The sequence below is a fragment of the Neoarius graeffei genome, chromosome 10 (assembly GCF_027579695.1).
Source record: "Neoarius graeffei isolate fNeoGra1 chromosome 10, fNeoGra1.pri, whole genome shotgun sequence".
Classification (NCBI taxonomy): Eukaryota; Metazoa; Chordata; class Actinopteri; order Siluriformes; family Ariidae; genus Neoarius; species Neoarius graeffei.
In genome coordinates, this window is record NC_083578.1 from 8137540 (window position 1) to 8152148 (window position 14609).

The 14609-nt window shown below is 39.8% G+C and overlaps 1 protein-coding gene across 4 annotated transcripts in view; it reads right to left on the reverse strand.

Moving 5' to 3' along the window:
- The window catches only part of fkbp15b (FKBP prolyl isomerase family member 15b), a 56991-nt gene that overhangs the window by 24420 nt on the left and 17962 nt on the right, over positions 1-14609 (reverse strand). For all 4 annotated transcript variants that reach the window (XM_060931198.1, XM_060931199.1, XM_060931196.1 and 1 more), the window contains 10 exons: positions 13769-13918; positions 10406-10474; positions 10158-10301; positions 9936-10063; positions 9742-9790; positions 8281-8406; positions 8012-8102; positions 7830-7906; positions 5004-5082; positions 4648-4757 (listed from right to left, as the gene is read on the reverse strand). In XM_060931198.1, coding sequence (XP_060787181.1) covers positions 4648-4757; positions 5004-5082; positions 7830-7906; positions 8012-8102; positions 8281-8406; positions 9742-9790; positions 9936-10063; positions 10158-10301; positions 10406-10474; positions 13769-13918 — 1023 coding nt within the window. The remainder of the gene's footprint in view (positions 1-4647; positions 4758-5003; positions 5083-7829; positions 7907-8011; positions 8103-8280; positions 8407-9741; positions 9791-9935; positions 10064-10157; positions 10302-10405; positions 10475-13768; positions 13919-14609) is intronic.

Below are 14609 nucleotides of genomic sequence, written 5' to 3' on the forward strand. Positions count from 1 at the left end.
ATTTCCTTCTTATTGGTAGTCCGCTTATTGTTACAATCAAATATAGAGGGAATTAAATTATTGGATCGTATCTGTCTAACCCTATGTGCCAGCATTTTGCCTGTTCTCTCACCTTGTTCAAAATATTTCTGATTCAGACAGAACATTGCATATTCAACTTTTTTATGCAAAATGCTGTTCAGCTCAAACTTAAGCTTAATTAATTTATTCCATAATTCCCTCTCAGGATGCTGAATGTGTTGTTTTTCAAGTATCTTAACGTCCTGTTCTAATTTCAACAATTTATCCCGCGGAGCTTTTTTAATCGAAGAGCTATACTGCATAAGACAACCCCTTGCGTAAGCCTTAAAAGCATCCCAGATCATTCCAACATCAATAGAACCTTCATTGCACTCCCAAAAGTCATTCATTATTATTCTTATATATTCACAATAACCCTTATTCTGTAGTAATGAGTTGTTTAGACGCCACCTAAGTGAAGGTTTTACTTTTTCTCCACTATATAAGACAAGCTCAATGGGGGCATGATCAGTTACCACTATATTACCAATACAGGACCCAACAGTTTGGCTCACCAACGAGCAAGAGACAAGGAAATAATCTATTCTAGAATATGTAGAATGTGGATGTGAAAAGAAAGTATAATCTCTTTTTTGGGGATGGAGAATTCTTCATATGTCAACTAGGCCCAATTCTTCTGACATAACATCCACCGCAGCACAACAGGGTCATTAAGTTGCCTGGGTTGGGAAGATTTATCCAAAAACACATCCCTGACCTGATTGAAATCCCCCCCCCAATTACAATATTTGTATTTCCAATATTCCGTATTGGGTTACAAACTTCGTGAAAGAATTCTGGTTGAGGAGAGTTGGGGGTGTAGATAGATATCGACCAAAGTCATTTTCTGACCCTCCAGACATGCATCCAAGACCACCCATCGACCTTCTTGATCAGTATAATGTTTAAGAACCTGGATATCCAAATTCTTCTTAATCAAAATAACCACACCCCTTTTCCTACTGGAGAATGTACTATAATATACTTGGCCGACCCAATCTCTTTTCAATTTTAAAGATTCCTCTTCACCCAGATGGGTCTCCTGAATAAGGGCAATGTCTGTTTTAAGTATGTAAGGATTTTTTTTTCCTTTTGACTACATTATGGCAACCCGCTATATTCCATGACACTATTTTACATACGGTACAGCCATGACGCCATGAAAGCCATATTATTGTAATGGTGATGATACACGGGGCAACTTTTTGGGCAATGTTGCCGAGCAATGTTGCTGGCAACGGGCAACTAGGTGAGACACAGGGCAACTTTTCAGGGCAACAACATGTCAATCGATGTCTTAATTTTTGCTGTGACCATTTAATCAAGCTGTCTGTTGTTTTTTAGAGCTTTGGTGAGGTAAATTCCTCCATATAGAATATTAAAATAACAACTTACCGGCGTAAAAACAGATGAGGAGTCTCTCCATCTCTTCACTCCACTGACACTGAGCGGCCGCCATATTTGTTTGAAATTCTGATCCGAACCGCACCGGAGGTCACATGACTCGATACTCGCGTTCTGATTGGCTTGTCTCAAAAAGTTGCCAGAGATTATCAAAACCATTCAGAAAGAAACAATGTTGCCCAATCTCAATAGAAAAGAGTCAAAACGCAATTGCCCAGCAACATTGCTCGGCAACATTGCCCAAAAAGTTGCCCCGTGTATCATCACTATAAATGGATAGTTAGTCCAATGGACTTCAGCTTGTCTATTCCACACTATCTTCTGACAAATTTCCTGATTAAACCCAGTGGTCATTATATTATATGCATCAGTACAAAACATTAGGCACAATGACAAACAAAAAACATAAATAAAGCCTCGGTCACAACCGGCCGTACGTGCTCCTACAGCCGGTCTATGTGCAAAAAACGCAAGAAACGCACGGAGGGCGCACGTGTGACGTGCTGATTTTCGAGCCATAGACCGGCCGCAGAGATTCTTTGTCATGTCAAACAAACTCTACAGGCGCTTATGTTTTTTTCAGGTTGCGAGACAAACTTACAGCCAACGTGCGTCTTTCTTCACGAACAAAAAAAACGCAGCGATTTGGGAAATGCCAAAAATCGCATGGCCAAAAAAATCGTACGTCCGGTTGTGACCTAGGCTTAACATGAACAGTTGGGCAAAACCGCACCCAACATAACAAGAATCCTGCAGGTCCGTAACACTCAACGATCCCATTTATGGCCTCCCTCCATACTCGTTGTCCCCCTCGTTTTTGTAGCATAGTATAAAACGCTGTATGTAACTTAACTTAACATGACCCTGGTCACATAGCACTCTCAACAAAAATCAAACTGCAGGAAATAGTTCAAAGTTCTGAATCTTTCCGCCATAAACATTTGTCCCAAGCCTTATTTGAGGCAATCTTTGTAATTCTGTTCAACAAATGAGGTAAAGAAAAAAAAAAAAAGATAGCCTACAGGCATAGCTACACTACGGAAGCCGAGAGAGGCCCTTCATATAATCCTTTTTTTTTATTCACCTTGTTATCCCGAGATAATGACATAATTAATTCAGGATCTCGAGAAAACAACACAACTAATTCGAGATCTCGAGAAAACAAAACCGTTATTCCGTGATCTCGAGAAAACAAAATTATTTCATGATCTCGAGTAAACAGCTGAGAAATGGTTCATTCAGATGCGCCAAGAGACTTGTGATATGCTGACTTTGGGGCTATTTCTCATTCTGTATAGACGCAACTTTGGTCATTAGAATGTCTGGAATAATCGATCACCTAATAAGGCAATATTTTGATCAGGGGTTGAGACAGGGAGAGATTGCATTAAGTCTTTTAATAAGGGATAATTTCAAAATTAGTCCGCGGCACCTCCGCAGAAGACTGGCCCGCCTCTCTCTCAAGGCATCGTAAAAAGCCATTTCTGCTCCGTTACATGTCCGCCAATTTCTAAGTCTTCATTGTCTGACCCACAGGGGGCGCAGCTCTGCTAGAAATCTCAGCTGTTTTCTCGAGATCATGAAATAATTGTTTTGTTTTTTCGAGATCACAGAATAATTGTTTTGTTTTCTCGAGATCTCAAATTAGTTGTGTTGTTTTCTCGACATCCTGAATTAATTATGTCATTATCTTGGAATAACAAGGTGAATAAAAAAAAAAAAAGATTATATGAAGGGCTTCTCGCGGCTTCCGTACTACACACATTGTGAAAAGGCTGGGAAAAGCCTGTAATATTAATGTCCGGAAAGAAAGAGCTTCCCTAAAAGCAGTAACATAGCCGATCCTAATATCGCCAATTATAACAGAACAATGACAGATGGAGGTCATCACTGTTGGAATTCACCTGACCCTCATCGCCATCTGCCGAGAAGTTAGTAGATTCGAAGCCGCTGAGAAAATCGCTTAACCTCAGCTGGAGTCGAAAACTGATGTCGCTGACCATGCATCGAGAAGGTCATGATGGCAGGATAGTGAAGAGAATAGTCAATATTGCGTTGTTGTAGCAAGCGCCATGGCTCGTCAAATTTCCTGCGTTTTTCTTGTACCTCCTGCGCATAGTCCTAGAAAAAACGGATTCTCATTCCTTTCCAGGTGATCGGTTTCTTTTTTCTCGCCGCAGCCAGAACCGTCACCTTGGCTTTATCCTGTAGAAAGCGGACGATGATGTGTCTAGGTCTCAAATCCTCAGCAAGTGTTGGTGCAGGGCCCATGCGATGAATTCTGTCTACTTCGTACCAAGCATCCGTCGCAATATCCAATGCATCATACAATAGGGATTTCAAACACCCCTCCAGATCAGGGCCCTCTGTACGGTACCTTCTTTGACGCCTGAGATTCTGATATTCTGGCGTCGGGAGAAACCCTCCAATGCGGTCAGTTTTTCTTGCAGCCGTTGGTTCTGCTTCATTAGGTCCTTTCTAATTGAGCTAGCTTTAGCCTCATCATCTTCCAAGCGGGAGATTCTTGTCTCAGCTTCCTCAACCCTACCGCCGAGGTTGTTCATGGTTTCATTGAGAGACTCAATACCACCTTTCACCGCATTCATGCCACGAGCTAGCTGCTCAAGAATGGATCTTATGGTAGTCAACTCGGTGGCTACGTTATCTTTAGATGGACTCGGAGTCTTAGCTCCAACAGGTGATTCAGCCATTCTGGATAACGAAGTGCCCTGGGAGTTGTGAGCAACTTTCCCTCGCGAAGCAGTAGACTGGTTACGCATAAAATACTGACTTTTCTGACTCATCTCACTGCAATTGCACGACCTACACTAAAATAAAGTGAATATATCGACGTTAACTTATTTTTAAAAAGAGGGTTTGGGGGAACAACGAGCTCCGCTCTGAATTAAGCAGCCATCTTGGGCGGGCATACCACGTGACTCCCTGGCAGTATATTCCTAATTTGCATATTGAATATGAATTTTCCTTGAATGAAGACTAGTTAATTTATTAACGATTAATGAATCAGTTTTCTTCTGATGTCGAACAGCATTACTTTCATGGAACCATCATATAAAACAAACAATTTTTCATTCCAATCCAAAATCTGCGAAGTCGTTAATCCTGGGGGTTGATCACGTCTCAGTGTTCAGCTTCATTCGTGATGAGCACAAAATTTCTAACCTTGGCTGCTAATTGGTCCACTTTATCTCCCACTTTTCCGACGGCCAATCGGATCTCAGTGTTGTGCTGCCGGGCTTCCGTCATCAAAAAGGATGTGATGTCACCACTTCCTGCAGGGCGATGAAACAGTCAGTTAGTTTTACATAAAGTATTAATTTGCTGTCAGAAACAGATGTTCTGGGGGAAGAAACTGCAGCTGTAATGATCACAAGTTGACCCTTTTTTTTGGATATCGATTACAGATGGGTTTAATTAGCACGGCTCTGAAGGTTATATCACGTTAGACAGAAGCTTGTTTGCAGGAGATGCCCAGTTTAAGCCCCGTGTACAGTTAATAGTGTGTGTGTGTAGGTTACCTTGGTAAGGCACGGTCTGTGAGGGGTAAACTGGTTGTAAGTGAGACGGAGCCGTAGTGGACTGAGTGTAAGGGTACGGCTAGAAGGGGGGGACAAAAAAAACCCACTTATATACCAACACGATTACAGAAGGAGTCTCCACTGTCAGAGCTTAAAGTTTCCCAACACAGGAAATTTTGTCATCTCAAACAAGGAGTCTCTTTATGCAACCCCGATTCCAAAAAAGTTGGGACAAAGTACAAATTGTAAATAAAAACGGAATGCAATGATGTGGAAGTTTCAAAATTCCATATTTTATTCAGAATAGAACATAGATGACATATCAAATGTTTAAACTGAGAAAATGTATCATTTAAAGAGAAAAATTAGGTGATTTTAAATTTCATGACAACAACACATCTCAAAAAAGTTGGGACAAGGCCATGTTTCCCACTGTGAGACATCCCCTTTTCTCTTTACAACAGTCTGTAAACGTCTGGGGACTGAGGAGACAAGTTGCTCAAGTTTAGGGATAGGAATGTTAACCCATTCTTGTCTAATGTAGGATTCTAGTTGCTCAACTGTCTTAGGTCTTTTTTGTCGTATCTTCCGTTTTACTGTATGATGCGCCAAATGTTTTCTATGGGTGAAAGATCTGGACTGCAGGCTGGCCAGTTCAGTACTCGGACCCTTCTTCTACGCAGCCATGATGCTGTAATTGATGCAGTATGTGGTTTGGCATTGTCATGTTGGAAAATGCAAGGTCTTCCCTGAAAGAGACGTCGTCTGGATTAGGGATGTTAACCGATGACCGTTTGACCGGTGGTTGACCGAATCAGTGTCAACCGTTTAATTTTTTTTTGGTTGTCGGTTAAAAAAAAAATAAATCAATCATTTTGAAGCTGCCGATTTTGGAGCAGAGAACCTGGAATTCTGTGTTGTAAACGCTTGGGGCATGCCATGCGGTGTAAGGACAACAGCTGACAAATCAGAAACACCCATTCAGTCATGTCCCGCCCTCCCGCCCCAGTTGAAAACAGCTGCCACTCGGCGAGAGAAAAAAAGGGTAGACACAGGCTTTTTAGCTTACAAATTACTATTCTGTTTTTTATTATTATTATTATTATTATTATTAGAAGGCACATGGAATTTAGTCCTGCCTTGGCCAGTGCATTCTGAAAGTATGTTTCAGTCTGTAGCCAACAATGCATGTTATTGCAGATCATCTCTCTCCACACAGACTAAAGGCGCAGATGCCGCCTTTTTCACGGCTGAATCGTGCAGATCCGATTTTTTTTTGGGGGGGGGGGGGGGGGGGGGGTTGGAGTGTCTGAATAATTTCATCAGAGTAAATTCTGTCTTAAAATTACTAAATAAGCAAATGCCGTTGAAATTATTCAGACACTCCAACGCCCCCCCCCAAAAAAAAAAAAACGGATCCGCACGATTCAGCCGTGAAAAAGGAGGCATCCGCCAAAAGGTGCGCCGTTTGCATCCCTGTTAAACTCATAGGTTAACCGACTTTAACCGGCTAATGAGGCTCGGTGGTCGGTCAAGATTTTTTTAAAATTTTCGCCATCCCTAGTCTGGACGGGAGCATATGTTGCTCTAGAACCTGGATATACCTTTCAGCATTGATGGTGTCTTTCCAGATGTGTAAGCTGCCCATGCCACACGCACTAATGCAACCCCATACCATCAGAGATGCAGGCTTCTGAACTGAGCACTGATAACAACTCGGGTCGTCCTTCTCCTCTTTAGTCCGAATGACACGGCGTCCCTGATTTCCATAAAGAACTTCAAATTCTGATTCGTCTGACCACAGAACAGTTTTCCACTTTGCCACAGTCCATTTTAAATGAGCCTTGGCCCAGAGAAGACGTCTGCGCTTCTGGATCATGTTTAGATACGGCTTCTTCTTTGAACTATAGAGTTTTAGCTGGCAACGGCGGATGGCACGGTGAATTGTGTTCACAGATAATGTTCTCTGGAAATATTCCGGAGCCCATTTTGTGATTTCCAATACAGAAGCATGCCTGTATGGGATGCAGTGCCGTCTAAGGGCCCGAAGATCATGGGCACCCAGCATGGTTTTCCGGCCTTGACCCTTACGCACAGAGATTCTTCCAGATTCTCTGAATCTTTTGATGATATTATGCACTGTAGATGATGAGATGTTCAAACTCTTTGCAATTTTACACTGTCGAACTCCTTTCTGATACTGCTCCACTATTTGTTGGCGCAGAATTAGGGGGATTGGTGATCCTCTTCCCATCTTTACTTCTGAGAGCCGCTGCCACTCCAAGATGCTCTTTTTATACCCAGTCATGTTAATGACCTATTGCCAATTGACCTAATGAGTTGCAATTTGGTCCTCCAGCTGTTCCTTTTTTGTACCTTTAACTTTTCCAGCCTCTTATTGCCCCGTCCCAACTTTTTTGAGATGTGTTGCTGTCATGAAATTTCAAATGAGCCAATATTCGGCATGAAATTTCAAAATGTCTCACTTTCGACATTTGATATGTTGTCTATGTTCTATTGTGAATACAATATCAGTTTTTGAGATTTGTAAATTATTGCATTCCGTTTTTATTTACAATTTGTTCTTTGTCCCAACTTTTTTGGAATCGGGGTTGTAGCTACTATAACCTAAGGGATCTTCCGCAATGTTAAATGTAATTATAAATGGATATAAAGTACGACATCATCCATTAATAAGCAGAACTATTTTCCTTGAATAGCACAGCACCAAGTGTTTTATTCCTTACACATCAGGATGCTTCAGGACTTTAAGACGCAGTTTAAGAGGTAAAAAATAAGTTGTGTATAATCTAATGCACTGCTCACCTGGAAGCCATGACCTGCCACGGGAATCACAGGCTGAGGACTGGCTGTTGCCATAGAAACAGGCATCAAGGCTGTTGCTGGAGAAGTGAAAGGATACGATTTTAAAGTGTTTTAAAATATACACAGGTGTGATCAATTGAAAGGAAGAAAGTGAGGAAGAAGCGTGTGAGGTGTGTGTTCACCTTGTAATGATGCTGAAGGACCTGAGGTGAGGTGGACTGGCTGGGGGGACGGTGCAGGAGGACGCTCTTTCACTCGAGATGCACTCGGGTCCTATGAGATGCACATATACATAACAGTGGGATCGGAGTTTATAACACAGCTTATGGAAGGAACAAATTAAAGAAAAAAAAAATAATCATCACTTTGGGGGACACTGTTATGGGAAAATAATCAAGTGATCATACAGTTCATGTGTTCAGTAGGTTTTTTCTTTAATAGTTTTTCATACCTCCAGCTCAGAGTCGCTGGACTCTGCTTGTGAGGATGAGGATGCTGGGCCGGCGAGGAAGGGCAGCATGGGCTGACCCATCTTGGCCATGCGAGAGATGAGCTTGGCTTTGGTGGCATCTGGGTTCTGAGGAGAGAAACAAAAAGTCAGTCTTGGTAATAAAACACGACTAATAATCTGTTCAAAATACGACGCTCCCTGACACTAATACACACTGGCAGAATTTACACAAAAGATTCAGATGCAAACTGTGAAAGGATTCAAATTTTGAAATGGTTTCCAAAAAAAACCCCCCTTAGATTCTGAAAAGACTTAAAATTAAAAGACTCATGGGGGCGTCGTGGCTCAGGTGGATAAGGCGCCATACCATAAATCCGGGGACCCGGGTTCGATTCCGACCCGAGGTCATTTCCTGATCCCTCCCCGTCTCTCTCTTCCGCTCATTTCCTGTCTCTACACTGTCCTATCCAATAAAGGTGGAAAAAAAAAGCCCCAAAAAAAAGATCTTTAAAATTAAAGACTCATTTGTCCAACTGACTCGTTTTGAAATTCTGAAAATGTCCAAAGATTCATTGTGTGAATCTGTGAGCAGGAGTTCAGTGATTCAGGTTATGAAAAGATTCAAAAGATTCAAATTGTTAAATGGTTCAAAGATTTCAGGATTCAAGCGCTCAGATTGTGAAAGGATTCGAATACACTGCAAAAAATGATCTCTTGTTGAGAGAAAATATCTTTAATATGGGTGAATTTATCTATTATTTCTTATTAGAAGTTTACTAGCACTCAAATATAAGATTTAGCTTACTTTGAGATGCTTTTACCAATTTCAAGCCTTAAATTTTCTTATTCTATTAGCAGATAATTTTGCTCATTTTAAGCATTCAATTCGAGAAAGAAGCAAATCATCTGCTAATAGAATAAGAAAATTTAAGGCTTGAAATTGGTAAAAGCGTCTCAAAGTAAGCTAAATAATCTTATATTTGAGTTCTAGTAAACTTCTAATAAGAAATAATAGATAAAATTCACCCATATTAAAGATATTTCTCTCAACAAGAGATCATTTTTTGCAGTGCATTCAGACGGGAAAATGATTCAGAGATTCAGGTTGGGAAAGAGTTCAAAACATTCAGACTTGATTCGTGAATCGGTTCAATGATTCACACTGAACTGTGAAATGATTCAAAGATTCCAGTTGTGAAGGAATGCAAAAAAGTTTACATGGTGATTGTTTTCTATTATTTTAGAACTGAATCAGAAATATAATTTGGTTCTCTCAGTCAGTTTTTCTAATTTTTATTCTGATTTAGCCATCAATCGGATTATTATCAGATTATTAGGCTGCATGTAAACTAACGAGAGCTGAACTGGACCTGGTCTCTAAGTTTTCTAGTATTAACACCAGCATCAGAATTTTAGGAGAGAAAAATAAATTTAGCGAACAAAGACGAGAAGGTTACTCACTGCTAGTTGCTCACTCAACGAGTTGGATTTAGCTCTTAGTGGTGGTTCACTGAAAGAAGAAAAGCATTAAAACCAGAAGAGTACATGTTTTAAAAAAAAAAAGGTTCAACAAACAAATCTTGTACGTGAAGTGAACCACTTGCTCCTCTCTGCTACACAGCACCTTAACCCCCGTAGCCCTGAACTGCTCGTACCCTGATCTGCTGGCTGCAGAGGGGAGATCCGGCCCCAGACTCTCCATGCTAGGGGCAGGGGAGGGGACACTGGTGTCCCTGGAGCTCACAGCAGTCCTCTCAGAGCCGGCGTCTTTAGCAAACTTCACCTGCATGGTCACACGCACACATCATGATGTCAAAATCCGTTCCTTATAACAAATACATCCACTGATGAAGTGAAAGAGTTTGATCTTCTCCCACCCTACGGATTTCTGCCTCAAACACCAAAGTGCTGTCTGGAGGGACTCGGCCCGGGACGCCCTGTGATCCGTACGCCAGAGCCGGGGGAATCACGAGGAGACGCCGGCCTCCTTTATGCATATTCAGCATGCCCTCTTCCCAGCCCTGACACACACACACACACACGAGGTTTTAATTAACACGCACACATTTAAATGTGTGCCAACCCTTTAAATACCCAAACGACGGCAGGTCAGGTTCCGGCTCACCTTAATGACTTTTCCAGCACCGAGCTTCATTCTCAGAAGTTTGTCCTTATTTAGATTAGAGTCAAACATCTGCAGAGACACAATATATATTAAAAAAAAAAATCAGAAAAACAAACAAACGTTTCTGCTCACGTGTGAGGTCACAAAATTGGTTCAGAGTCCAAGCTGAGTCCATCATGTTTGATATGCAAATTATTCGAGCAGGACAATATGATATCCGTGATTCCTGCTTACTTTGCTAGCTAGCTGACTTGTACAATAATCAGTGACAAACTAAACAACCGTTGTTATGGTAACACTACAAGTATGTTTTATAAATGCATTTTATTTGCCGACGATACAAACATCTTTTGCGCCGGGGACAATGTACAGCAGCTTATGGAGACAATCCCAACCGAAATGAATAAATTAAAAAGGTGGTTTAATGTAAACAAATTGTCATTGAATTTGAGTCAAACAAAGTTTACGTTATTTGGAAAATATAAGTCGAACCCTCAAGTTGAATTGAAAATTGACAACATAACCATAGAAAGAGTTTATGAAATAAAATTTCTGGGTGTGGTTGTTGATCATAAAATCTGCTGGAAACCACATATTAATCATGTTAAAGCAAAAATAGCAAAGATTACTGCAATTCTGGGGAAATCAAGACACATTCTGGACTATAAATCATTACATACTCTGTATAATGCACTCATATTTCCATATCTGAGCTACTGTGTGGAGATATGGGGTACGGTAATACCTACAAATCTAACCTGCAGCCGTTATGCACATTACAAAAAAGAGCAATAAGAATCGTCAGTAATACGGGATATCTTGAGCATACAGACGCATTATTCGTAAAAGCACACACTCTGAAATTCACTGATCTGGTTAAACACAAGACTGCACAAATTATGTATAAAGCAAGACATAACCTTCTTCCGGATGAGGTACAAAATATGTTTATGGAAAGGCAGGGTGGGTATAACCTGAGAGGGGAAATGAATTTTTAGAGAGTAAATGTTAGAACAACTATGAAAAGTATGTGCATAACAATCTGTGGGGTGAAATTGTGGAATGGTCTGGATAATGAACTCAAAAATAGCACCAATGTAAAAAAACTGTTTAAAAAATTATATAAAAACATGTTACTAAAAATATATGAGAATGAGGACAGGCAGACTATACAGTATAGGTGATGATGAAATTGAGAGCAAGTCTGTGACTGGTCTTTGTATTTTGTGTATAGTTATAGGTATGTGTATATATTGTATGTGTGTATATATGCATAAGTATCTGTTTTAGGGCAAGGCAAGTTTAATTATATAGCACATTTCATACACAGTGGCAGTTCAATGTGCTTTACAGAAGTAAAAGCAAAACAGTAAACAATAGAGAATAAAATTACATAAAATAAATGGGAAGAAATATAATAAGAATTAAACAATAGTAGAAATAAAATAATAAAATGAAGTAGAAGTTCAAACAGGGGGATAAAAAAAAAAACCAGCAGAATAAAATAGAATAAAAGTTAAGTAAAATTTGAAACATGCAGAGACTGTAAAAGTAAAGATTATAAAACATGAAAAGAAGACAATATTAATTATTTAACAGAAAGCATCTGAGAACAGCTTGGTCTTTAACCTAGATTTGAAGCTGCCAACAGCAGGAGCATTTTTAATGTCCTCTGGCAGTTGGTTCCATAGCTGTACTGCATAGTAGCTAAAAGCTGCTTCACCACACTTTGTTTTAACAACTGGTTTTAATAGTAAATTTTTCTGTTTCGATCTGGTAGATCTGATTGGGTTAGGCCGCTGCAACATATCAGAGAGGTAATTGGGCCCTGTACCATTTAGAGATTTGTACACCAGCAGCAATGCTTTAAAGCCAATTCTGTAGCTTACTGGAAGCCAGTGAAGGGACCTTAGGGTGCATCAGTAGCCGTCACTTTCATAAAATCTGATGCGTTTTTGTTTGGGTGTTCCTTTTCACCAATAAAGACATCCTGTAAAATTTTTTGACCATATCCAAAAGTCTAATGGTGGCACCATGAGGTTCATTTTTTGCCAAAAAACGCTTATTAGGTTTGAATCACAATGCTGGACTCCATTTATTGATTTCTTGTGAGCCAGAGATCATGTTAAGAACCTTTGCAAGGGATTGAGAAGCATTAATGTGATTCATAATACATTTGTATTGTTTAAAAGTAGTTGAACGATGATTCAATGAACAGCTAAAACTCAAACTGTGCTTGATGATATATTTAGAATATGTACTAAAAATGTGTATCTAAGATATTTGGTATACTCTATAAGGTGCCATAATGTTTCATGAAAAGTGATCGAAATTTTGTCATAAAAGTCATAAAATTGCAGCTTTTTCCATAACTTTGAGCTCCTGGTGCCACCATTAAACTTTTGAATTTTGTCAAAATATTTCACCCAGTGTGTTTTCTTACCAAAAGGAACATAAAAACAAAAATGCATCATGATCAGAGGAACTTTTCATTTTTAGGGGGCAACTGATGCACCCTAATCTGTATATATGATTTGATTTGATCAATATTATACCATGTTGGTATGTCTTGGTATGTTTTCTTTTTTTTTTTTGTTTGTTGCTTTTGTTTTCTTTCGTATATATAGTTTATTATGGCGGAAAGTGACGTTTGATTAGCGGTGGTATAGAGGATTAGGATTGGATAAGTTATTTACTTCTTCCTAATCCTTTCTGAACATTATTATGTTACTGCCTTGTGGCTACGCTATTCTGTTTGTTTATGACGATGTTTTGATTACTGCATTTTTTTATTTAAAATTTTTTATTTTTATATCTTTCTTCTTTATTGTTCGGAATAAAGTAATCAATCAATCAATCAATCAATCAATCAATCAAATCAATTATATTTATATTATTGTATAAATAATCTCCACATTCACTCAGATGAACCGATTACATCTGAGATTAGAATAGGACTGTAAGCAGGACCTGTGTGCTAAGCTGACTTGGATAACGTTAGTGGCAAACTAAATCAGGGTTGTCATAGTAACCCTATATTTCTAAATCAGGTCGATGATTGGTCTGAACCATAGTCGGAGTACGTTTGTGCTCAGAGAGCTAAAATTAGCAAGGTTCATTAATTTCAGTGATGGGGGTTATTTGGGATTGAGGAGGCAGCCCAAATTTGCATATTCATGCATATTCATAAACTTGTTGATTTTAATTAGGGTAAAAATATCTTAGTGTTCCTATAGCATAATGTCTATGCCATAAATAGTATGAAATACTTGTTTAGAGGCACTTTAAGCCTTAAAAGATTAAAGTGTCACATAGCAGTTATGTCATCACGGATCAGGATATAACTCTGGGTTCCTTTCCTACCTGTCCGATGGTGTGGTTCTGAAGCAGCCAGCCGGTGTAGGCTACCTCCAGAGAGTCTCCGTTCTCTACACCCTGACCCTCGCCGAGAACCAGGTCCTGAGTCACCAGCATCTCCAGAGGACAGGCGCAGTTCGCTTTAGCTAAACACACCTGAAATCACGCACACACACGCAGAACCGAAAGGACATTTACAGGAATAGTTTGGCCAAATGTCTCATTCACGCTACTTCCCCACCTTCTTTATTTTAAAAGTGATGTTGATCAGCCAGGACAAGTTTGGTGTCTTCATTTTTAAAAATCTCACCCAAAATCCTGAAATCATGAAAAAAGTCTATACAAAATTGAAGTTACAAGTATCATAAACATATATCATCTGCTTTACTCAAAACTTTCCAGTACAGTTTTTATACACGTTAGAGGAAACCATGGCCTAAAGGTTGCCAGTTTGACTCCCTGCCTTCAGCAAGGCACCGAACCCCAAACTGCTCCCCAGGCTGCTCTAGGTATGTTGTACGTCGCTCTGGATAACAGCGTCTGCTAAATGCCATTAATGTAATGTAATGTAATGAGGCAGAGCTTAGTGCGGGGTGGAAGAATATCAAACCAGTCTAAAGAAAGATTTCTTCTTGGTCGTTCAAGATGGCCGCCGTACATAATGTTATAGTGTTGAGCCACAGGTTTACAGCATGTCTCGGTAAGATCTTCATCCTGGTCAGGATCCGATGGTGCGAGATATATACCGTGCGAGAGGCAGGTAGATATTTATGAAACTATTTTTCCATTTATGAAACTAGCACCATTTTTCAATGTTACTGTCACCTTTTTTTGTCACTTTTAATAA